The sequence below is a fragment of the Gasterosteus aculeatus genome, chromosome 12 (genome assembly GCF_964276395.1).
Source record: "Gasterosteus aculeatus chromosome 12, fGasAcu3.hap1.1, whole genome shotgun sequence".
NCBI classification, from domain to species: domain Eukaryota; kingdom Metazoa; phylum Chordata; class Actinopteri; order Perciformes; family Gasterosteidae; genus Gasterosteus; species Gasterosteus aculeatus.
Window position 1 is genome coordinate 7,087,925 of NC_135700.1, and position 23,532 is coordinate 7,111,456.

General features: G+C 48.9%; 1 protein-coding gene across 1 annotated transcript; it reads right to left on the bottom strand.

The window, feature by feature from the left end:
* Window positions 1–1,368: 1,368 nt before the first annotated feature.
* wtip (WT1 interacting protein) lies at window positions 1,369–23,187 on the bottom strand. Its single transcript, XM_040201840.2, has 8 exons — window positions 21,123–23,187; window positions 15,077–15,178; window positions 7,937–8,004; window positions 6,500–6,562; window positions 6,214–6,344; window positions 5,803–5,854; window positions 5,623–5,691; window positions 1,369–4,149 (listed from the first exon to the last, which is right to left on the bottom strand). The coding sequence occupies exons 1-8, from the start codon at window positions 22,585–22,587 to the stop codon at window positions 3,997–3,999; spliced, it is 2,103 nt and encodes a 700-aa protein (XP_040057774.1). The 5' UTR covers window positions 22,588–23,187; the 3' UTR covers window positions 1,369–3,996.
* Between the last annotated feature and the right edge of the window lie 345 nt (window positions 23,188–23,532).

Sequence of the window (23,532 nt, forward strand, 5' to 3'; positions counted from 1 at the left end):
CATTCAAAGGGTGAAGGGAGGAGGGGAGGGGGGGGGATGTATTTTTGAATTCTTTTTCAAGTTTTCTCCTCAGTGCGGGAAGGTTCCCTCGCCTCATCTCTCCTTCCCTCATCTCCCCTTCACTTTTAAAGACATTGCCTGCAGTCGTCTGTGAGCCTGTCTCAAAGTATTTCCTAGAAATGAAAGGAGAGGATGACTCAATTTCGGGATATTTAGAAATTGAGCCAGGCAGCGGTAATTTGGCAAGCGAGCAGTAAAATCAGGACTTTCTTCTTTCTTCTTGAACCCGATCCACTCACCTGCAGGACGGGCACCGTTTATAACTTTAGAAGATGCTATTATTAATATGCAACCATCCGTGTCAGGCGGGAGGGAGAGTTCCCACCACATCGCAGGCTGAGTGCATGTCAACATGCAGCAGTATTTAACTGACGGCAGACAACAGCACTCTGCATGCAGCTACATGTAGGGAGGCTTGGTGGGAGTTAGTGGAGACTTAAAGCGGAGCTAATGACAACGACTTTTGGACTCGTCACTGTCATATTTGACATTTCCTGTGATCAGTAACTTATAAAGTATATTTCATGGTTAAAATCTGGGCTTGTTTTGTGCTTTTGTAACTAGACACACAGACATCAGCTTTTCATGTGTGGTATTAACAGGAATGTTTATATGCTGAAACAATTTACTAAATGGGTACAAAAAAAGTGATTCACTCGGTATTTGCGATCTCTAAACTTTCTATGATAAAGAGGTTTCCGATGGTCTTATTGTTTGGTAATGTGGGTGTTGTGAAGCCTTTTGAGACATTAAGCGCTTTATAAACACATTTGACTCGCCTGGTCTAATTAGAATTGGAGGCACATTAAGGGATGAGCGTGAGGGCGGCCACAGTGATCCAACCACAACCCAGTGACCCCCGGAGGATCATATTAGTGACCCGCGTGAAGACGTTAGGAGCTGCAGAGAAATATTAGAGTGAGTAGAGGAGATGGGATGTGACTTTAACAACAAGACATAAAAACCAGCCGGCCGTGGGAAAACCACCCGCAGTACATGTGGTCAAACCGTGGTTGACTCATGTCCACATGTTGTCCCTGCTGCACCCCGGGACTCTACCATCGCTTTGTCTTTTGCTTATTGCTGCTACTGCACAGATCACTGAATAACTGCAGCGCTCCTAAACCCTTTACTACCGCTGCACACCTCAAATATGTCAAGTATGAAACCGGTCATAAAGGATTTATCTTGACAGCAGTATTTTATAGCTGGGTGTGATTTTGCAGTGACGGATTTCGTACTGAATAAGAAAAACTAGACAAAACAACAAAACTACTAACAGCAAAATAAAGGTGATAAAAACAAACATTTTTTGCAGTTAGCTACAAAACCACTTTATTGAAAAAGCAGATTAGGTCATCTACAGTTAAATGATACGTCCCAATTTTTAATACATTAAATAACTTTAGACTTTTTCATGTTTAGATAAATAGATCTAGTTTCCTTTTTTATGAACCATCTAGGTAATCAAAACACTTAGAGATACAAAAGATGTGTGACAGATGTGCGTGTTGGAACTACCAGTAGGAGAAGAAGTCTTCTCTTTCCAAGTGACATTTGACAGAAAAATAAAATACAAAACCAGCCTCTTTATGTACAGGGTAACTAGCTGTGTGCTATGCAAAAGAAACTCAAGTAGTACATTTTAACAGGGTGAATTAATTATATTTAAAAGGGGATACACTCTGATCTTGTTAAGTTTTTCTTGGAGTTTGATAATGTGCAGACAAGTCAAAATAAAAATAAAAACCTAATTCTTCAAGTACAGCACACATTACTTGATGAGAACCCTCATACGGAATTGAGGTTATTCAAACGAAACGGGGAATGTCTCAAATACTCAGTCCTTTTGTTTCTGCTTTTACAAATATACAACACTAATCATTATCACATGGAATGAATCTCATTACATCAGGTTTCATTTAAAAGCACTTCCTGCTTGTGGTGACCCCCCTTCCGTCTCTGCTTTTGACACATTCAGTAGTATTTATTCAGAACTGCTTGAACAGTAATGCAGTATGATGCACAACAAGGGTTTTGCATACAATACTTGGTGTTTGCTTTATTCCCGTGTGAACACCTTTATGGGTGCAAAGGATGACACATCATCAACTGGAACACGCCGCCGCCATGATGCTGGGCAGATGTTGAAACAAACACCAAGAACTAGACGCAAACATCTGGAGGGAGGTGGTCATCACTAACAGAATAGAGCAGGTATTTCTGTTGGTTGCTGCGCTGCCCTGCAAACACAGTGACGTGCATGTGCCCGTGGCCCTGCCATCAACACACACACGCACGCACACACCAAGGGAAACATGGGGCGGACTCCCTAAAAATGCGGGCGGGACCTGCAGCTCCGGGTTTTCAGGGACGTCCTCCCACGACAGAGCAGCAGACGTACGGCGAACCGGAGCGAGACACACAAACATGCCCGTTCCGTCTTAAGGAGCGGTGCTCTCAGTGCTCGCAGGACAATAAACAGCATCTGTAAAGCTTTCAGGGTAACAGTGTCGAGCAAAAGGAATTCTCAAATAAACTGTTCAATTAGTTTTATTCCTCTTTGAGTACCAGATGGCCCGCATGCAGACGGTGTCGGTTGTCAGATCAATTTGAAAATAAGTTAAATAGGTGCTTGGTTAACACAAGGTGTTTTCTATTTGTCCTAAAGCCATACAACTCTCTGTATTATATTTTGAACATACAGATGTTTGGCCAGATACTCACAATAAATTCACTGTTTGACCTGATGTATAACTAAAGTCGGTGGAATTTGCACAAACGTCTCATTGTGCCACAGCTCTCTACAGTCAGTCGAAAGAGGCAACGTTCTAAACAAATACTTCTGTTGCCAAAAAACCTGATAGAGGAACCACACATTTGGTACTCAAAGTCGAAATAAATAATTGAAAGTGAATACTGTTTGATCTTCCAAAGCGAGTGGATCTGTGACCCAGCGACGGACACGAAGCGGCTCCGTGTCATCGAGCAGAAATGAGACAACAGAGAGGCTTCAGACTTCAGACCCTCTCTGAAAAGAAGAGATTCTACATCTATGATCTTATGTGGAAAACCGTTGCAAAATATATTTTCATATATAAAAAGACATTCTATGTGCATCTAAAATTGTCTTTTTCCGTCATAACATAATCATTGATTAAGACACTGCTCGTGAATCTCTCGAGGTCTCGTTTAAGACTCCCCAGTGGAATGTCAGTCGGGTCTCTCTGGTGGTGCTACGGTGCATCTGGTATTTCGGTGGGAGTCAAGGGGGGTTTGCAGAGTCCTTTGCGTAGCCTTTAGCAGGACTCCAATTCAGTGTTAGAAGCTGCACAGAGACACCCTGCCCCTCCTGTCCCGTCCAGCTAGCACTAGGAATGTAGTCAGTTGCCCCCCCCCCCCCCGGGTCCTGGCTCGTGTCAGCGCTGCTGGATTCGCGGCGGTGACCTGCGTCAGTCAGAGCGCAGGAATGAAAAACAAGGAGAGGAGGAGAGAGAGAAAAGCCCAGCGATGGATGAGTCTGTGTCCTCCTGGCCCAAACCCCACCGCCCCCCCCCCCCCCGCTTTGATGAATGCGTAGGGGTCAGGGTGTGTGACGTCAGCGGGGGCCTCTGGGTTGGTCTTCAGGGTTAGGGCACCCATGGGAAAGGGAGAGGAAAGGACCGCTGATGGAGTAGGTGGAGGAGAGGGACCCCCCCCCCCCCCCAACTCTTGGGCTCCATAACTCCATCATGTGACAGCAGCGCTGGTAGTGGGAGCCGCACACACCCTGGGGGGGGGGGGGGGGGGGGGGGGGGGAGACACGTCCCTGGAGCTGCTGCAGAAGGGGGGCGTTGGGGGGGTACGGACCATTCATTCCTCACTGCTGGATGTCTCAGATCACCTGGGAGGCGGGGCTACGGATGCCCCCCCCCCCCCCCCCCCCCATCTCCCCCTTCACAGCTCGGTGACATGGAGAGGGTAGCTGGGGGGCAGGTGGGCGGGGCCCTGCGACTGCAGCCGGTGGATGTGGCAGCCATGGCACAGCAGGTGGCTCTCCAGTGGGTAACAGCGGTGGCCCTCTTCGTCGTTCAGCTGGAGGCCGCAGTCCTAAAGAGAGCCGGAGAAACACCGTCAACAGGGAGAAGACCGTCGGTAGCTGAACGTGTGCAAAAACTTCATGGAATACGTTTGCTTTCTGAAAAATACGCTTCTAGCGAGGCGAGATGGGTCGCCGTCGCTCTCTCTCCCTTTCCAGTCCTGAGCTCTCCCGCCAGAGAGAGTAAATTAACATTCGCACCAAAACGTCTGTTCAATTGCTGTCGTGAGGATCTAATGCGGTGCGGGGACGCAGTGACGCAGTGACGCATCGCCGTCGTGACGTCGGTCAGAGAGCTGTTCTACTGGACCGTAGCATGAGAGGCAGCTCCCGTCAGCTCGTATTCATATTCTGATTCGGTGTAGTGCTCCTCCCATACGGGCTCCCGTCTCCCTTTAATGTCTTTGCTGACACACATGTTTAGAAGCAGAGCAGATTCCATACGTTTTAGGAGCACATACACCTCAATTCTGCACACATCAGAAATAAATGAGTGTTTGCTCCTGAGCATGCAGGAGAGAATTACATAATCCTGCCCTCACTCTCTCTGCTGCTTTCCAGCCTCTGGATAAACAGCTGAAAATACATGTATTATAAATGAGTTTAAATGAGTGTGTGGATCAGTACTGCCGCGTCTCCTTTAAAACTCTAGGCCAAATAAATTGCTGGCAAACTCAATAGTTCCCGGCACCTCCAGTGAGACTTTTCTTTCCGATATGTAATAAATTTACTATCAGGATGCTTCGGCTGTGGACTTTGCCCTTCCTGTGTCCACGAGTCTCCCTCTCCACAACTGTCCAATTATTACCCGCCGCTTACACAACGATTCGATTGAAGCGGGATGTCAAGCCAGTCGCCGACGTCGGCCTTTTCCGTCCTTATAAATACGGTATCAACAGCTAACGAGAGAAATACTGAATCACTGCGCGGTGGAGCATTCAAGTATTTGTTTGATCCACTAAACCATTCTGTCACACTTGAACAAAGAGTTCAGACTGGGATGACTGGGATTTCACAAGTCAGGCTTGAGCAACATGTCCCCAGCTGAGTTCAGGGCTCAGCGCTGGAATGTGCTTCGTCAATGAGTGACAACGGTGAGCCGTAACCTTGGGTCGGTATCCGTCTGTGTGTTTTTCTGTGTGTGTGTGTGTGTGTGTGTCTCATTCATTCACAACGACTGCAGCGGTGACTCATGCTCGCCGGCAGCAAACCAGTCTGTGCGTTTCATTCTCGGGTCTACACCGTATTTTTAGAGAAGGCTAAAGTGCTGACGTTTGACTAAGAGTATTTGGGGTGAAGAGTCAGAATTATAAGCCTATCTGCATTTAGGATTATAGAATTAAAGGAGGGGCTACAGTTTATATACAGTCCCAGGATTTGCAGCTGTTACCCAGGTCCAGTGTGTCTGTGTGTATGTGTGTGTGTGTGTGTGTGTGTGTGTGTGTGTGTGAGAGAGAGGAGTGCAGGCTGGAGGAGCATCTCACCTCACAGTGGTAACACTCCACATGGTAGTCCTTGTCCATCGAAACCACCCGGATGGTTTCCTCAGAGCCCTGCATGGACAAGCACACGGTCAGACTCATTAAAGCACCACAGACGCCGTTGTGTGTTTGGTCGGTCACTACGAGACGAGAAACCCAACAGATATTTACGATTTGTGTTACCTGGGCTGGGAGGATCGGCTGGTTGCAGGAGGCACACTTGGGAGCAAACACCCTGTCAACAAAAGAGAACATTACCAACGTGAAAGTGCAAATCAGTTGACATCCCAATTGCACTTCATGCAACTATAATTATTTCACAAAAGGAAAACTAGCACAGTTCTAATTTTCTCCTAACAGACTCAGTGTTCCCCTTTGATGACCCACAATCTGAGCGAAGTGGGAACCTTCAGGTTTCGGCTCACAGCTTTACAGCACAACAACAAGCCGTGGACTTGGTGTTTGCTGCCCGTGCCGGGATGGATGGGGGCCCCTGGACTAAACCGGGGCCGACCACCCGCAGTGTGCCAGGGTTTGCTTCACCGTTCACATCCATGAGTTATTTATTATCAGCGTGCAGAGGAGGGAGCTCACGTGTGATAGTCTTTGACGCAGTAGATGTTGTTCTCAACGTCCACGGTGAAAGGGACTCCATCTAGACCCTCCTTACACACCACGCAGCGGAAACAGCCGGGATGGTAGGACTTGCCCAGAGCCTGGAGGATCTAGACGCCCACAGAAACACACACACACAAAATACACACAGGGGAGATAACGGTAAGACTTTGGGAGGCCAGGGGTGAGATTTTGCTGAGATTTTATAAATCCCACATATCACAGTACATTTAAAATATTATGCTCTGTTGGATGAAGCTCCTACCATCTCCATGATGAGGTGACCACACACGAAACACTTCTCTGCCGTCTGCTGGAAACCAGAGTACTGGAAGACAAGACAACGGGCTCATCAGCTTCAGCAGTACACTTTAGGGGATCTTCTTTTGCCGTGCACTCAGTCGGACGGCTTCACCCCTGATGCACGAGCGTCCTGCAGCCCAGCCCGGCTATAGAGGGAGCTGCTGCTCTCTTTAAGAGAACATCAAAAGGCTTTCTTCCACAATCCTTTTGTCTCCCAGCTGAAGCTGTGACCGGCGGCGTCTCACCAGATGTTTGTTCTCTACCTCTCCGTAGCTGGCTTTGGTTTTTGCTCAAGGCCCTCCACTAAATTGCTACTGTTGAATCCATCCACATTTTGGAAAGCGCCACGTGTTTATCGGCCAGAGAGCATCTCCACTGGACTACGTGCGTTTGAAGGGCCTCCTGTGTGTAACACCCAGCGCCACATCGGCAGCTCCTTTCCCTTAAACCCGGATCAGAAGCGGATCATTACGGAGACCATCTGCATCCCACAACCGCCCCGGGGTGGTGACCTGTTGACTCGTGTGGGTGTGGGGAGATGAGGCTACCAGGTGAAGGTGGGAGGTGGTAAGGGGCAGGCTGCCCCCTGCCCTGACATCTCCACTCCAGATCTGCCATCTGCTACCACCCCCCTCCCACCCCCGAGACCACCCCCCCCCACAACCCCCCACACCCGGCGTGGCGAGCCAGACCAGTAAAGTCTTAGCTGTAGCGGTGGGGTGCGGGAGGGGGGGGGGTTGCGGCAAAAGAAGATTAGTCTCATCCAGTCATCTGACCACCAGCATCAGTTTATCGCGGACGGGCGGTGACTGTCACATGCAAAACAGGAATTTTAGCATTTCCCCGACAGATAAGCAGGTTGGACTCTGAGGGGAAGCTGCCTATAAACAGGAAGTACGACTGTGTTATGAAAAAACGGTTTGTGTTACAGGAACCTTTCGCAAGCTCCTTCCTGTCGGCAAACACAGAGCTTGGTCTTGCATACAGTTATTAAAACAACCAGAGATTTCATCCGTCCGCCAACATTAAACTTATAATTACGTTTCCTCGAAAGAGGCCACGTGTGTGACAGTTAACCTGAAGCAGATGGACCAGGGGCCGGAGAGCTACAGCTGTCGTCCTCCTCGCTTAATTGTAGGCGCTGAGGAGCAGCCCGTGGGGTAATTGAGCTCCTTGGGGAAATAGGGGGGAAATTAGTGTGAATCGGAGGGGCGGTGCTGAACTCCTAATTACAGCGGCCAGATCTTTCTCCTCTGGAGATCTGTAGAAATGTAGCCTGAGATCTTAATCCACTCACTCTCCGCCCAGCCGCCTGTCCAGCGCGAGGCCACTCGGCACGCCGCTGCCAGCTGACCATCACAGAAGCACATCACTGATCGCCAACACACAGGTGACTCACCAGGAAGTCCTCCTCGCAGTAGACCTTCCCGTTGACGTTGTAGAAGGCTTTCCCTCGCAGCCGCCGTCCTGAAAACAAAGAAAAACAGCATGAAATGTGCTGCCGTAGATGTGTGACTCGTGTGCGGAGAGGCCTTTGGATCACTTGGGGTTGAGAAAAAGATGTGGTAGCTGAATGAGGTGTGTTGCAACCAAAGTTCCACGACAAGTCAAAGGGAAAATATTGTCTGATAACAACCGGGCTAAGCTAACCAGCTTTATTGATCATAGCTTTACCTCAGCTTTCTCCAACAACCTTTAACTGAACGAAATGATTCGTTGAACGCCCTGACAGGAGTAAACAAAAGTACAGCCGCTAAAACACCAAGTCTCTCACCCCAAATATTTTGCAGTTATAAATAACATGCAGATTCATTTTGCTGAACCACGTTCTGCAGTGACAAGGCCAAAAAACAATGCTGCAAGCCAGGTCCCAAAGGTGTTGCGGAAAGCAGTCCCAGGAGAGAGTGAGCTTCTGGTTTGGCTGCATGTTAAAAAGGAAAACTCACCGGATGAAAACATTATGGCCGACACAGCTTTCCAAATGATATTCATCTAATGCGATGCAATCATTGGCCGGTGTGCCTTCATCTCTGCACTTTACAACCTCAAAAGAACGTGGGTGTGGAGCAGATGGCCGGCCTGGGGGTCATCAACATCGTGCCTCCGTTTCATTACTTTGAGCATTGATCACAAAAGGGATCCCATTCACAATCCATGCACAATCAATACAGCAGACTGCTTCCAACCCCCCATTGTGCACCGTTCACAGACAGATCAACCATAGCAGGCCGGAGGGAGGATGTGCCCAACGTTGACAGACGCATCGAGCCGACGCGATTAAGCGAACGTTTTTTGTTTTTTTAATTGATCAATTTCAACATTCATCGAGATACAACCCCAAACTGTTGAAGCTGCCACTTCTGGCTTGGCGGCATGTTAAGGCTGATGAAACTTATCATCAATCCCGCCAAAAGTTGCAGTCCTACATCTCGCAAACACCAGCAGGGAAACGCGGCCCAGCTCGGAGTGTGAGTCTTCATTCACCAGAATCCGAGTTGGAATCCAATCTAAAAAGGAATTCTGCTGTGGTGCTGCAGCCCCCCCCCCCCCCCCCCCACGCACCCCTCACAGCTCGTCCATTCAAATTCATTTAACAGCAGCGGTGTCTCTCTGGCAGCATGATGACTTCACCCGGGCCGGGCAGACGCAGCGCATGGATCTCATAAATCTGCTGGATTAGTCAAGATTTAATTGTCGTCCCGAGCCACTACTGGTTTTATGGGTGTCCCAGCAGTCTCTTTTTTAACATTGGAAATATATTTCACACACAAACCCCGTGTCACAAACGCTGGGAGACGGCAATACATTAACACCCACATAAACGGCTGCAGCGGCCGAGGAATGCCGTCCACACAATAGGTGAGACTTTTAAGACTTTGAGACGGAGGAGCAATTAGCATTTTGCTAGCATGGAGGCAAAGAGAGAAGCGGGACTGAGGAAGAACTCCTGTGTGAAGCAACTCTTGAGAGACGCTTTCTTCAAAGCAGAGACGTCGGAGAGGCTAAACCTGCAGGAGCGGTATGAGATTATGGCGACCGCGGCTGCAGCGAGGTGGAGGGGGGGGGGGGGGGGGGGGGGGTGAGACGTTGCTGTGTGCTCGTCCGTGGCCTCTGCTCTGGGGTCTGGAAGGTGGACACACAAAGGGCCCCGGCGCTGATGGCTGTGTGGAGCGCTGCGAGGGGAGAGCGGGCCGACTGAGCAAACGGGGACATTCTTTCTGACTGAGGTCACTAGCTGGTCCCATTCAACCCCCCACACCTCTCCAACACCCGCTCTCTGCCCGCTCCCCTTGCCGGTGAGAAGAGGAGGGGGGGGAGGGCTCCATGCCTCTCTCCCCCTCTCCGGCCTTTTGTCACCAGACAGCAGAGCCTCCTCGCAGCGCTACAAATGAAGTTACTACTTGATCTAAGAGCTCTTGGACATTAAATGCAAATGGATGCATTACAAGCATAACTGCACAATGTGAGGTCAAAATGTGACCCCGAGGGACATTACATCATGGCCTCATCAAGATAATGCATATTTTTGAATTATAAATGGTTAAAAGAAAACACAAAAGAAGGAATTATTCTGATGAATATAAAGCGTTATTATAGTCGTACTACTTCAACATGTTGTAAAGACACACGTTCCCATTTAGCAGCTAATAGAAGTTAAATGAGCTGCGGAGAAACAATGTGGAAAAACAAATTAAGCCCATAAACGATTAATAATGACATAATTATGACCTCTGCGCTCCTTGAAGCAGTTGCTTGTAATGAGAGCTCATTTTGTTAATGCACCCATTATGATTAATGGAGTTGCCATGGAAAACAGCGGTGGTCTGGTGAAGGAGGTCTACTAAATGTTATCTACAGCAACATTTGCGGGCGTCCACAGAGAGTTGTAAGTTGTTTTCTTTTATCCCCCTCAGGTCTTGTTTGGACTGGGGAATGTGCCCCCCCCCCTAGATACGGGATGCCCGGACCAACAGGCCCCACTGCACCACTTTGTCTCAAACTGCCACCAACAACTTCTCTCAGTTGAGTGTTTCATGCAACGTAGAAATGGTTATGGTCCTAGCAGGACCTGTAGGCTGGTGACCTAAGAGATGGTGTGCCACCCGAGTGCAACCAAAATAACTTACAGACGCCAACGAAGCCCCCGCGGCCTTCAGACGGAGTTCTAATAGAGCAGCTGTTTCTTTTGAAACATAAAAATGTGCAAATGCTGCTGCACAAAGTACGGCGTATCCGGTCCCGTTCTGTGTAGAAGTATGTGGCAACTTCCTCTTGGTCATCTGGCCGTCGTTGTGTTTCAACATGACGGAACTGTTCCTCTATGTGAAATGCATGGTAGGCTTTTATTTTTTTCAAGGGTTCACTGCCTGATTTTTGCCAGCGAAATCACTTGGACTGGACAACAAGTGGTTAGTGGAGTTTTGGTCTCTTCAATCCGATCTATTAGTCAGAATGTTTAACAGCCGGCCGCTGAGTGCGTTCGCGCTGAAAGAGCTCATAGCACGAGGACGTGGCCGCTCCAATGGCGAAATAGGCCATCCATGCCTGCGTCACTTTGTCACCTACAACAATCCTAACGAGGAGTTTCTCCTGCTCTAGTTGGCGGCATGCATCACTCAGTCTCTCTGTTCTCTGTCTCGGGCAGAGAAACTAGTGCCCTGCTCGTTCTAGGGGTACAATACAAATGGGGATTTGCTCTCAAACGGAGCCTCAAACTGAATTGGTCTTTGCGGACCATGACGCGGCGAGCCTCTGCACGCCTGCAACCTCAACAAGATGTGCAACTATTTTAGCTGATAACAGAGTCGTTGAAGGCAAGTCGAAATGATACAGCTCTCCACCAGAATCAAGACGTATGACCAGGGACCTGCTGCCGCACCCCTTGAGCCACGCGAGGTAATGCTGGAACCGAAAAGCACTGCATCACCGCCTTACGTCAGGCTCTGATTACAGGAATAGTAATGTCCAATTGGCTCCAGCAGAGAGGAAACACGTGCGCTGTGGCTTCTTGGTCCGTACCAAACGTTTGGTAAAGGAAGCTTTCACAGATACAATTTCAACACATGACGACATTTTCAACTCTGTTTGATACTCGAGGTAAGCGTCACCTCTTCTCAGAGTTGACCAAAGCGTCTCTGGAAAATACAGCTGTCGAGGAAAAGCTTGTGCAAACTGCAGACATGTCTACAACTGTGGCGAATGGAGAAGAGATGCGGAGAAGAGGTGTGTGTGTGTGTGTGTGTGGCTCAACTGGACAAACAATAATAACCCCTCTAGCCTATTATATTCTCATCACAAGTGCTTTTGGGATTTGGAAGCAAATTCAGCTGTCAAATCACTTACTCTTTGTGCGTTTTAAACTTTAAACTCCTTTTGTAAACCCTTTATGCACAGTAACGTCCACATGATGCTGAACGATGTAATGACAGTGGCAGATTTTACAGAATCGAACACAACGAGGTAAACACAGAGCGAACTGTGTGTTAAATTACCAAACCTGAGGGCCCTGCTGCTGACACGGCCCACGCATCTATGGCAACGCACAACAACACTTTTATTTATTTTTTTCCGCCTCTTTTAAGAGATGGATATTAAAATAAATATTTTACGTTTAGGGAAAATGTGGGACTGCAGCTAAAATCCAGGGCCATATTTTAACATGTTATGACTTGTGTCTCGCAGCCTCCAGTTTGCCTGATATTCATTCAAATGCTGCCACGAGTCCAACGCGAGCACAAAGGTTAAATCGGGGGCGTTACAATTGAAATGCAGCTGCAGGCCTGTTAGCTGTCGCCTCACCAGCCTCCTGCTAATGAGAACGCCTGTTGTTATCTAACAAGCTGGTGATACACATCGAAAGTAACAAGCTGACTTCAACGATAATCTGCTATATCATACATCAAAATACATGTACACATAACCTCAGAGTCTCTGATGTAAATATATACACACACACTTTGACAAGTGTACAAACACGCCGTATTAATCATGGAATGAACGACAAAAGAAATAGTCGCTTCCTCATTTCTTCTTCTGCTTTCTGATTTCCGCTGCCCGGCAGGTGCAACTAGGGGCGGTGAATGTTTTTAAGAAATCCAAACCCTCTCTTCTCTCTTCTCCTGCCTGTTCTTTCAGAGGCCGGTTGGATTACTGTACCACAGGGATGAGTCACCAGCCCCGCGGCCGACAGTCTGCTCATCCAGCCCCCCCCCGTTGTATCGGGAGATGACACGCTGCTTGAAGAAAATGTATTTGTATTTCTGTGGGGAAATATATTCAGTGGCAAATTGGGGAGGGCAACTCGTCCTGCTACAAAATGCCTGTTTAGATGGCACATTAATAACATTGAGAACATTATGCATACAGAGTGCCAGGTGCCCTTTTTTGGTGACCATGTGCAAGTACAAGTGCACAAAAGAAAAAAAACACTGATTTAATGTCATTCTTAAGGGAGAAAATCCCAAACTGAATTGACCCTAGAACCCTCAAACACATCCACTTGTCTGCACGTGTGTGCACGCGCTTCTCCGTGCATGTGCAGTTTAACTTGAGCGGGCCTGCGCCCTCTGATAAGCAGGTCTGGTACACTTTGTGACTGTCTGAGGTCCTCCAGGGAAGGCCGGCTGAAGTGGAGGGGGGTAGTTTGCATTCTTGGCCATTTCATGAAAAAAGGGTGCAACCATGGGAGTAAGCCAAGAGGAGGGCTCAATTATGCATGGTTAAACAAAGCCCAAGGCTACCAGCGAGCAATGTCTCAGCAAACCCGGCCTCACTCTGGAGCTCCGGGCTGCATGAGGATCCTACTCAAGAAGGAGAAAAAAAAGCAACAAAAGGAAACCAAAAAACAAACAGGGACGTAAGAATGCAGCTCCAGTTAAATCACGGGCTTGTGTTATGTGCAGGCACTTTGGAACTAAACTTGTCAGAGACCTTCACAACATTGCTTGAAAGAAGACAATTGCCACAGAGTTTGCGTTTGCCGATGAACCGTCTCCAGAGGCGGGGCGGGCGGCGGAGCCACCAGGGACGACCTGTGCCGAGCGCACAAAACAACGACTTATCTCACCCTGGACGTGATCTCCCTGGTAAAGTCCCACAAACATATTTTACAAAGCAATCACCCCCTCTAAGGTTCTCCAGTCATCCTCTGAGACCATTTTTAGGCTTAGGCACACGGAAACATCTGGTTATCTCACAAATATGTTGGGTTGAAAGACCCGTGTCTTTGTTTCATTAGATCACGGACAGCAGCTACCAGAAATCCTAAAAGAATCCTTTAAAACACACAATCAGGACAGAAGTCATCGAGCTCGGAGGCCACTCTTCCGCAGCAAAAGCGCACAACTTCAGCAACTGGACACTTGGCATCTGGCCCCTCTTTCTTTCGACACACAATAAATCGGAAAGTATGTGGCTTTGGTTACATGTAAATTATAGGCAGTTCTTCCAGAGCCGCAGGGGGTGGGGCAGAGGATCAGTGTCCACGTATAGTACACATGTGAATGGAAGCAACCTGGCTAAAAAGCTTTCTCCCAACATCTTCCTCTTGTTTCCCCGGGAAACAGGAGAGGAGGGCTGGAGTCAGGTGTCAGGGGCGTCCAAAGACACACACACACACATAATCTATACTGTGAGCGCGACAAGAGATTTAATTACAGAGTTAAAGACCAAATAATGTCGGCTTTTTATTACTTTGCAGCATTATTAGCTGCGAGGGAGAGAAAAGTTGGGGATCCGTGAAGCCGAAGCCGAACCTGTTGTCTGTGGTTACTGAAACCTGTTGTTGCCTGTAGGATGTGGGATGTTTCTTTGGCATCATCCCTCAGTCAGGCAGTCAGACCTCAAAGTCAGCGTCCGCATCTCTGATTCAAATATGCAGAAATCATCTGGAAATCATCAGCTCTGTAGGGGAAATTAAGGATGTGGACATTTTCCTGGGACAGCGCCAGAAGAAGCGTTGCAAACGGGTGCGATGAGACAGACTGAACTACCCAGGAAGCTGTGCGTGCTTTTCACAAGAAAGAACAACTCTTCAATCCTCATATTTATGCACTTTTTTTGCACTTTGTTGCAGCAGGAGTGTTGCATGGGGGGGTTGTACGGAGGGAGAGATGTGAGTCAAGGATATTGAGGGGATGAAAGCAGGGAGGGAGATGCAACAAGCTAATTATTGTAGTTTGTCCCAAAATGCACCCGCTTTCGCAGAAGTTGCTGCAGCTGCCACGCCACAAAAGCGCATTGAAGCAATTAAGCTACTTGGCGGCTTGTTTTGCACAACAAAACTCCCCACACCTCTTTCTCCGCTTCATATCACAGTCAAACCTCATCGCGCATCATTTCATGCATTCGATGCATACTTATAATGGCACCCATTTTCAACGTAAACTGATGCACGCTAGAAGGAGGAAAGAGGCTGAAGGGGTCGGCCGTCAGGATAACACACTCCACGGCCACAATAGCATTCCATAGCACATGCCTCATCAACATTTTAACCGCGGGCCCCACGATGCACCAGCTTCAGCTGGTATGTATTACTCACCACAGGAGCAGCAGGTGAAGCAGTTTGTGTGGTACAGGTTCCCCATGGCCTGGCAGGCTTGGCTGGCTCCGTACACACCTTTCCCACATTTGACACAGATACCTGTTAAGAGACAAGCGGGCAGTTAGCCGATGATAATCCTGAGCTGAGTACTTTGTGAGGGAGCTTCCGAGATGAAAGAAAGTCTCCTGGTGAATTATTCAAAAGCACTTTGCCGTCATGAGATTTTAATATCAACGGCTTAATGGCTAATGTGATGCTAAACATTTTGAAACTGAGGGGATTTTGTACTCGCTTGTACTGTCCATTCAGCACACTGTCTGCTGCTGTAGCATCACTGGAAACAAACCGTTTCCAAACATTGGTGACAGCTTTGCTGGAGCTTTGCTGCAAAGCTGATAAAACAAAGTGCTGCTGCCAAATAATGCATGCATTAAAGTAATAATGCAGGAAAAGGATAAACATGCTACAGATGGCACAGCTACTGTAGGTCCTCCTCTAGTCTGCTAGCCTACGACACCACGCTGCCAAAACCAAACATTAAACCGGTGCTCATCGGTTTCCGGGTGGGGATAATCAACTCCCAAGTAACATTTCTCAAAATGATTCATTTCCCGGTGTCATTTCTATGTACACTACATAGAAACACCACTTCAGAGGAGCTGGCGGTTGTGTTAGAGAGGATGTGAGGTCAGGAAGGGCGCACCAGAAACAGGATTGTGCTTTTCTACTTTGCCAAGAGGTCAGTGACTGCTGAAGAAACTAAAAACAGCTCTGAGTGGATTTTTTAAGTATAGCGGTCATTGCGGAGAGGCCACAGCTTTTGAACATGGTGTGAAACACTTTGCTGTCTATAAATGAACACTGAACGTGCACAACTGGATTCTGTTTGAGATGCTTTACGTATGAGGACGGTGTCGTCTCCCCACTGACTCCTCTACTGTATTTTAGGTCGTTAACAGGATTTTAGAAAGACTTGAGTCTAAACGTCCTCACTGTCAGACACTTTCCAGAAATTGTCTTTAAATATCTAAAAATAGCGTTATTATTTATAAGTCATTATGAATTAAAATCTCACCAGCTCCGTCAGGGTTTGTTTGATGAGATTTGACAGGAAGTGCTGATACAAGAAAGCCCACCGGCTGAAATCAGACTTTGATTCAAATGTTACTAAATGTGATTGGAAGGGGACGTCCCCCTCTCTGTAGGACAAAAGAAGGACCTTTACAAAGTGAATAACTATGCTGTACAAACGGCCAGTTTGACCAATGACCAACTCTTGGAGGAAATGCCCAACTAGCCCACGGGTACACAACTACTACACATTAAACCTGAACACAAAGAGTGTTATTACCTTTAGTGGAGAAATGAAATGAGGGGCATTACAAAAAAGACGCATTAAACCATTTGGACGCAGCAGACTAACGATCTCCAAACTCTCGCGCACAAGACAACCTCCACCGGGGTCACATTCCTCAGGGAGGGCAGGGTCAAAGCCTGGGTGGGGTGAGTCCAGGGTCACAGGGCCTACAGGACACAAGATCCCAACAGGGAGCTGAACCCCCCCCCTTCCCACTCCCCCCTTTATCTTTTGAAATAAATACAGAACTCAGGAAGGATTCGGAGCAAGGACACGCTTTGGGGGACGCAAATCGTAGAATTTCCCGGCTATCTGACGCAATTATTTCCCCCTCGTAACAGCAACAGTGGCATTATAGTGAACAAAAAAAGGACAAGCAAATGTTACATGCCTTCCGTCCCTTTGAACCTCACAACAAAGCGTTTGCACAAATAAATTCATCTTAATCAAAGTCAAATATTGGCACTTCCTGGTGGAACCTGAACTCATCACCTCACAAGCAACGACAAGAACAAACGAGTAAACCTGGAGTGCGTCATTTCTCCAGCATGAAAGTCCTCGATGGGAAGAAGAAGAAAACATTTCTATTTTTACCTCCATGGATTCCTTATTCAAAGACGAGACCACTTCGGGGAAATCTCACAGGCAGTAAAAGTAAGCATTCCTCCTGACCAACACATCGGATTTATCCACCCGCGGCCAAAGGCGGTTGAAGCAGAAGCATTCTCCCAATCTGCCGGCGGAGCAGCAAGCCGGCTCCCCCAGTCGTTGATAATGAATAGCGTTTACTGTTGCACATCCTTTATTTGAAATTCTGTCACTCCTGATTCGCCTCCTGGCTGTCGCTGGTTCAGCGAAGGCTTCTCATCCGTCACTGCGGCGGGACATAAGGCCACTTTGTGAACAGGAAACATTGTATAGACTCAAAGAGAACTTGACTGGAAGTAAAAACTCCCTCTTTTAGCTGTTTTACCAGGAAATCATTCATACGCAGAACATTTGCTCCCGGTCGATTACATTCCTCTCAAAATGATCTGTTTCATTTAAAACATCCACTCGTACCACGCGCTCACGCCAATGTTGATGAAACAGCCCATTCAGACTGATGCAGAGACTATAAATATGCTATTGTAGTATCATATTTATAAATAAATATGGCATTCTATTAACCTTAAACTGACCACTGTACAAACCTCATTTTGCCTCATCTCAGTACAAAATGAAATCAAATGTTACAGTATTTGTGCATGTGATCGTTTTGTCATTTCGAGGGTTCTACGTCATTTGTGCAAGTGTTACGTCAGGAGGCGCCGGCCCATCACGCCTTTGGACCTTCTCCGTTATTGCATCGGGTCAGCAGACTTCCTTCAATGCTCATTTGCGCTGAACTCAATGGAGCAGCTTCTCTGTTTGCAGTAATCCTACTCCACCGGTTATGAATGTTACCGGTGATTGCGATATGGCGGTTTTGAGATACGGCCTCTATGTGAATAAGGCAAACTCTGATTACAGCGTGCAGCGCGAGCGCTGTTTGATGCTTTGTTCTTTGTGTATATATTTCTCGACTGCGCGTGTTGCACTGCAGCCTCGACACACTTGCACAGAGCGACCAGGAACAACTGGCTCACTACACGTCGAGTGGACGAGCACAACGACACAAATCTATCTGGACCCAGATAGCAGGCGCGTGTGTGTGTTGCTGCTCCTTTATCTCATGTCACCATGTCTCTACTCTTGCACACAGTTATCTGCCTGCATGACAGACAGAGAGAGAGAGACCATTTCCATCTATTTCCCACAGAATGAATCTAAGGCCACGCATTTAAAGACGGGGGCTCTTTCGCTTTGCTTTTCAACCCAACAGCTCAACTAAAAAAAAATGTATTATTAAAGCCATGTGGATTCACCTACATTACTTTATTCCCTGTAGTTGCAACTATATTGAAGGTTCTCTTAATCTATGCACCGTGTGTTGGCGAGATTGTTACGAGTGAGGCTGCGGTTCACAGGACAGTACAGGAACGAAACACTCTTCACATTCATTAAAAACAGGATGCCGAAGCCCCCATGTGCCCATTTCATAACATGTTCATGTGGCAAGGACAGGATGTTGTGCCTTCACTGGGGTTAAAAATAAAACGGCATCACTGGATGCACATGTACATTCCTGCACCTTTGAACGGAGCACTGTTGTTAAGATCAGGCCCTAATCTTTTCAGTGGCGCCGCTGCTCAATATGTGGCTGTGTTATTATGCCTGTGAGAAGGCTTTTTAACATCAAACTCAGACTGGATGAGTCTAAAGATGAAGTGAAAACATGTGTATCAAAGAGAGACTATGTTATGCTGTTTCTGAGATGTGCTGGATCAAAGATAGAATAGTGACATATCGGTGACTCTGCAATGAAATTAAAATAAAGTGATAAAGCGATCTGCCATCACTGAAAACCACATTGAACGTGCAGCGAGTTGTAATAAGGTTTGCTCGGCCTGACTCGTGAAAATCTAACGAACGCCCAGTGTGACTTTTACGTCTTACAGCGCAACACCACTGCATGTCTTATTGGGCTGATTCAGTTTCTGCACACGGCGTCTTTGTGTGTCTGACCAGCACAAAACACTCACAATCCTGTAAGATAAATCAATAATGTGGCAGCAACACCAACCCAAAGTGTACAATGTGTGTGTACTGTGTGTATTGAAAGCAAACAATCACAGTTGCAGACATTAAAAACGGTTTTGTTTTGGTCCTTGAGAAACTCTGGAGCTAGTGTTTGATTTGACATGTTAGCTGTTTACTGGACTCCCACTGATATGCAATGTGAACGCTTGCCGCATTTACAAATTTACACCAAGGGAACAAAGGGGAGGAAAAGGGGAAGGGGACAGCACGGAGACACGCCAACATTTCAGCTCAGCGGTCAAACAATGTAACCTTAAATCGTACAGCGAGACTTTAAAAAATAAAAACCACAAATCTAATCTCATGTGGGCTGCCATGCGTGCTTGAACAGTAAATACAGAGGGCTGTGTGCTGTCGGGGCTGTTTGTCGGGCCTGTGCATGACTACTGCCATTATAATTCTGGGCAGGTGATCAGACTTGACCCCCACCAACTATGTCTGGCCCGCCTGCCAAGATCGTGTGCCAAGTGTCTGGTGTTGCCCGACTCCCCACCGGCTGGTTAATGAAGGGCTTCGCGGGGGAGTCTGGGCGGGGTGGTGTCGCTGGTGGAGAGGAAGGGTGGGCCTCCCTCCTCTGCTTCAATTGCAGGCCTGTATCGGGCCAGCTGTTGATTCACAGCTCCTTCTCCACCACAACAAACACAAGGCCACAGAGGGGCCGGCCCGGCGGAGAAGTACGCCGCCGGCCCCCTCCTCCCCGCCCCGGGCCCCCCATTCCATAAAAAGAAGGCCCCGGCAGTCAATTTCTCCTCTGTCGCTACGGAAACAGAGCTGTCTCTATTGGGCTAGGAGTGTCTGACTGCATTCTTCTCTCTATCTCCCTCCTTTTTCCGTCTCTCTCCATTATCTCTCCAGCCCCCTCCCTTTGCAGTCTTCCTCATTTCTTCCTCCCGCTCTCACCTGCCTGTCTGGAACAAATCAGCAGCTGTCTCAGCCTCACTCTGAGCAAGTGCACTGGCTATAAAACACACCACTGTTCTCTGTCTGCAGCCATTTGTCTGGCTGCTAATTCAAAGGGAGACAGCAACTTCCTCAGCAGGCTTTCAATGCCTGTGTTATTGCAGGCCGACTAAATATATATATGGCTCCACCGTGCCGTTGCTCACAAACATGTACCGCAATGTTCAATTCGTTAAAGCGGATCAAAAGAGAAATCACTGGCCACAAGCTGTCTTTTGTCTAATATCGGAGGACATTATGAGGCATTTCCAAACCCTCCGGAGCCCACCGCTCCGAATGACCGAAGGGTGTCTGCTCTTGCCGAACACAAGGTTCCATTCAGTGGAGCAGCGCAGTGCAAATGTTTGCTCTGCCAAGACAGAAATCAGTATTGCCCTGCAATGCCACTCTTATCTGCAACAGAGGGAGCTGTTAGTGGTAATGTATCTGTAGCAGGTTGCAAATGGTCCTTGAAGAACCCCCCCCCCCCCCTCCCATGTCCCAAAGAAAAACACAGACCAGCGAAAAAACTATCTTTCATCAATTTCTCTGAATTCCAATTTAGGTGAGCACTTAACCGCGTGCCAACGTTTTACGCTGTTTGTCCTAGTATTTGTTCATTGGTTGCCATGGAGAATTCTAGACTCAAGTCTGTCTGTGCAGGAACAAAAACCCACAGCAGGTTTTGCTTGGAAAGTTACATTATGGCCGTCTGACGGATATTTCTTGTGCTAAAGTGTGACAAGGACAGAGTGGCCAGGAGCATCAGCGCCTGAGGCGAGACTCAGGGCTGAGCTGTTGGGACCAGATGAGTTCCTTCTATATCTACCAAGCACTGTCAATCAAATGACAACTTTCGATATGCGTCTTCCAGGATTAACTTGGGTTGATTTGAGACCTCGGCAGCCTACACGTGTGCAAACACATTGTACATAAAATGCACCTTTGATGCTCTTAACTTCCAGGCTAGAACCAAATAAACCAAAGAACATATCATGAAAGAGAAGAACACATTTCAAGATCACATGAATTGAAATGCTGATGTTTGCAATTAATTATACCCACCAAAGTATTCCTTTTTCATGTGCATCTCTAACTCCTTTTCCAGCTCCAAGGTCAGCGCCTCCAGCCGCCTCTCCGCCTGGCTCGGTCCACTCTCCCGGCTGGGGGTCACCTGGTAAGGGACCTTAAACCTCTGGCTCGAAGACGCCGTTTTTGAGCACACCCCGTAACTAAACGATGCGACCAACCCCGCGGCCATCTCCAGCGTCCCCCCCGTGTGGGCCGACTGCTGCTGGGGCTCCGGCCCCTGGAGGTGGACGCGATTCTGGAGCCCGTTGGCATCTCCGAACTCCTGGAGCAGCGTGTCCTCCTGCGAACTGCCGCCCAGCATCGACGACCTCGGCGAGGGCAGCTGCAGGTCCGGGTAGGTGCTCATAGACCCCCTGGAGCTGCGGGAACTCCTGGAGCTGTGGCTGGAGATGCTGGAGCGCGGGCTGACCACGCAGTTGGCCGTCGCGCCCGGCCTCGCGCTCCCGTCCTGGCTGCAGACGCTCGAGCGAGGGCTCGCCGCCGGCGCTGCGTGCAGAATCGCCCCCTCCAGGTCGTGGTGGACCACGGGCCCGTAGCGGGAATCGGAGTAACTGGACCTCGGGCTGGTGGTGAAGGAGTACTGGCTCGCCGTGCTCGACCTGGGGCTCGCGTGCCTCTGGTCGTAGCCCATGCTGATGCCGCTGGTGCGGTTGCTGCTGGGCTTGCTGCAGCAGTCGCAGCTGTTGAGGCTGGCCCGCGGGCTGGAGTGCTTGCTCGTGTCGCTGGCGGTGCTCGCATAGCTGGACCTGGGGCTGAGCGCGCTGTTGCCCTCGCAGTGCGCCAAACTGGACCTGGGGCTCGAGTACCGGACGCTGGACCTCGGGCTGGCGTGCTTGCCCTGCTCCTGGGGGGACAGGGACGACGCTAAGCTGGACCGGGGGCTGGTGGCGCTGTACCTGCCGTCGTGGCTGCTGCTGCTGATGCAGACGCTGTTGCACCTGTTGCCGGGCGGCGCCGCCGCCGACGCCGCCGGCTTGTTGAGGGGCACGCCGTCGAAGGCGCAGCCGGTGCTGTACCTGTGGCCCTGCGCCTCCAGGGAGTACCGGCGGTGCCTCTCGGAGGCGCCCGTGTAGCACGGGAGAGCCACCTCGGATTTGGTGCAGCAGCCCCCCTCGGCGTAAACCGCGTCTCTTTGCGGGGCGCAGAAATCCACGGGCACGGTCCGGTTGCAGTTCACGGGACGCACCGGAGCCGCGTTGTACACTTTGGTCCCCGGGGTGAAGTTCTCCACCGTGTGATGCTGCTGGTGGAGCGCGGACGCGCCGTTCATCGGGTGGCTCTTGTGCTCCGCGACTGGCGGGGCCGAAAAGTCCAAATCGGGGTTAATCACCAGGTCTCTCCTCGCGTTGTACATCCCGTCGTTAAACGCGCCGTACAAGGAGAGGTCCTCCATCATTTGACTGGCCCGGAGTCCCAAATCCCCCTGGTAATGCTCCATGTTGCGCTCCGGAGGCGAGGGACAAGTTGAGAGCGCGCTGCGCTCGGCGAGCCAAAACTAGCGAGCAGCGCGGAGCGCTAATTGCATTTCTCATGGAAATCAAAACAAAACGCGGCGGAACGCAGCCTTCGCTCATTTACGGACAAAACCCGCTCAGAGGCTTTCCGCCGCGCGCCGCATCGTCTTCTCCCGCCTCGGCCTCCCTCGCCGAGAAAAAACAAACTCTTTCTCACAGTTTGTGGCGACAGGGATACGTTTGTCAACTTCAGTTTTTGTTAAGTTGAAAGGTCTTTACAGTCAATGGCGCGCTGCGCGGAGGAATTTCGCCGTGTTGGTTTTTTCCTCTAGTTTCGCCCGCGGTCAACGTGCTGGAAGTTAAAGTCGGCAGAATAATCGGATACGCCACAAACACCCGTCGTATGTCGACGTGAGTTTAGTAAGCGGGCGGGATTCTGATTAAAAGGCCGTTTTACACGAGGGACTCGTTCGCGTAAAAGGAATGCGGGGATGTAGACAGGATGCGCTGCGCCCCTCTGGAATGTGGTTAATGCTGCAGAGAAACAATGATTGCGACCAACTCAGCAAGGGGCTGCCGGCTCTGAAAAGAGAATAGTTTAGAGAGAAGGGGACGTCTGCATTCATCGCGGGCGGACTGAAATACCACACAAAGCACGCCTCACCTGGTCCGACTCCTTTAACGCCCGGAATAAGCTGCAGCGAGCTGGTACTTTAGAGGGCAATAACATTTAAAACGCATGTTTGTCCTGCTTTTATTTGAGATGCTAAGATGAGGACATTCTCAGCTAACCCCGTTGAAGTTTAACCTCAAATCCATATTTGGACTATGTCCAGTTATCATAGCTGATAGGGATATTATCTGTGCAACAAAAATACAAAAAATATAAAATACACCTCAAAGTATCTAAAACATAAATTGCGTGCATT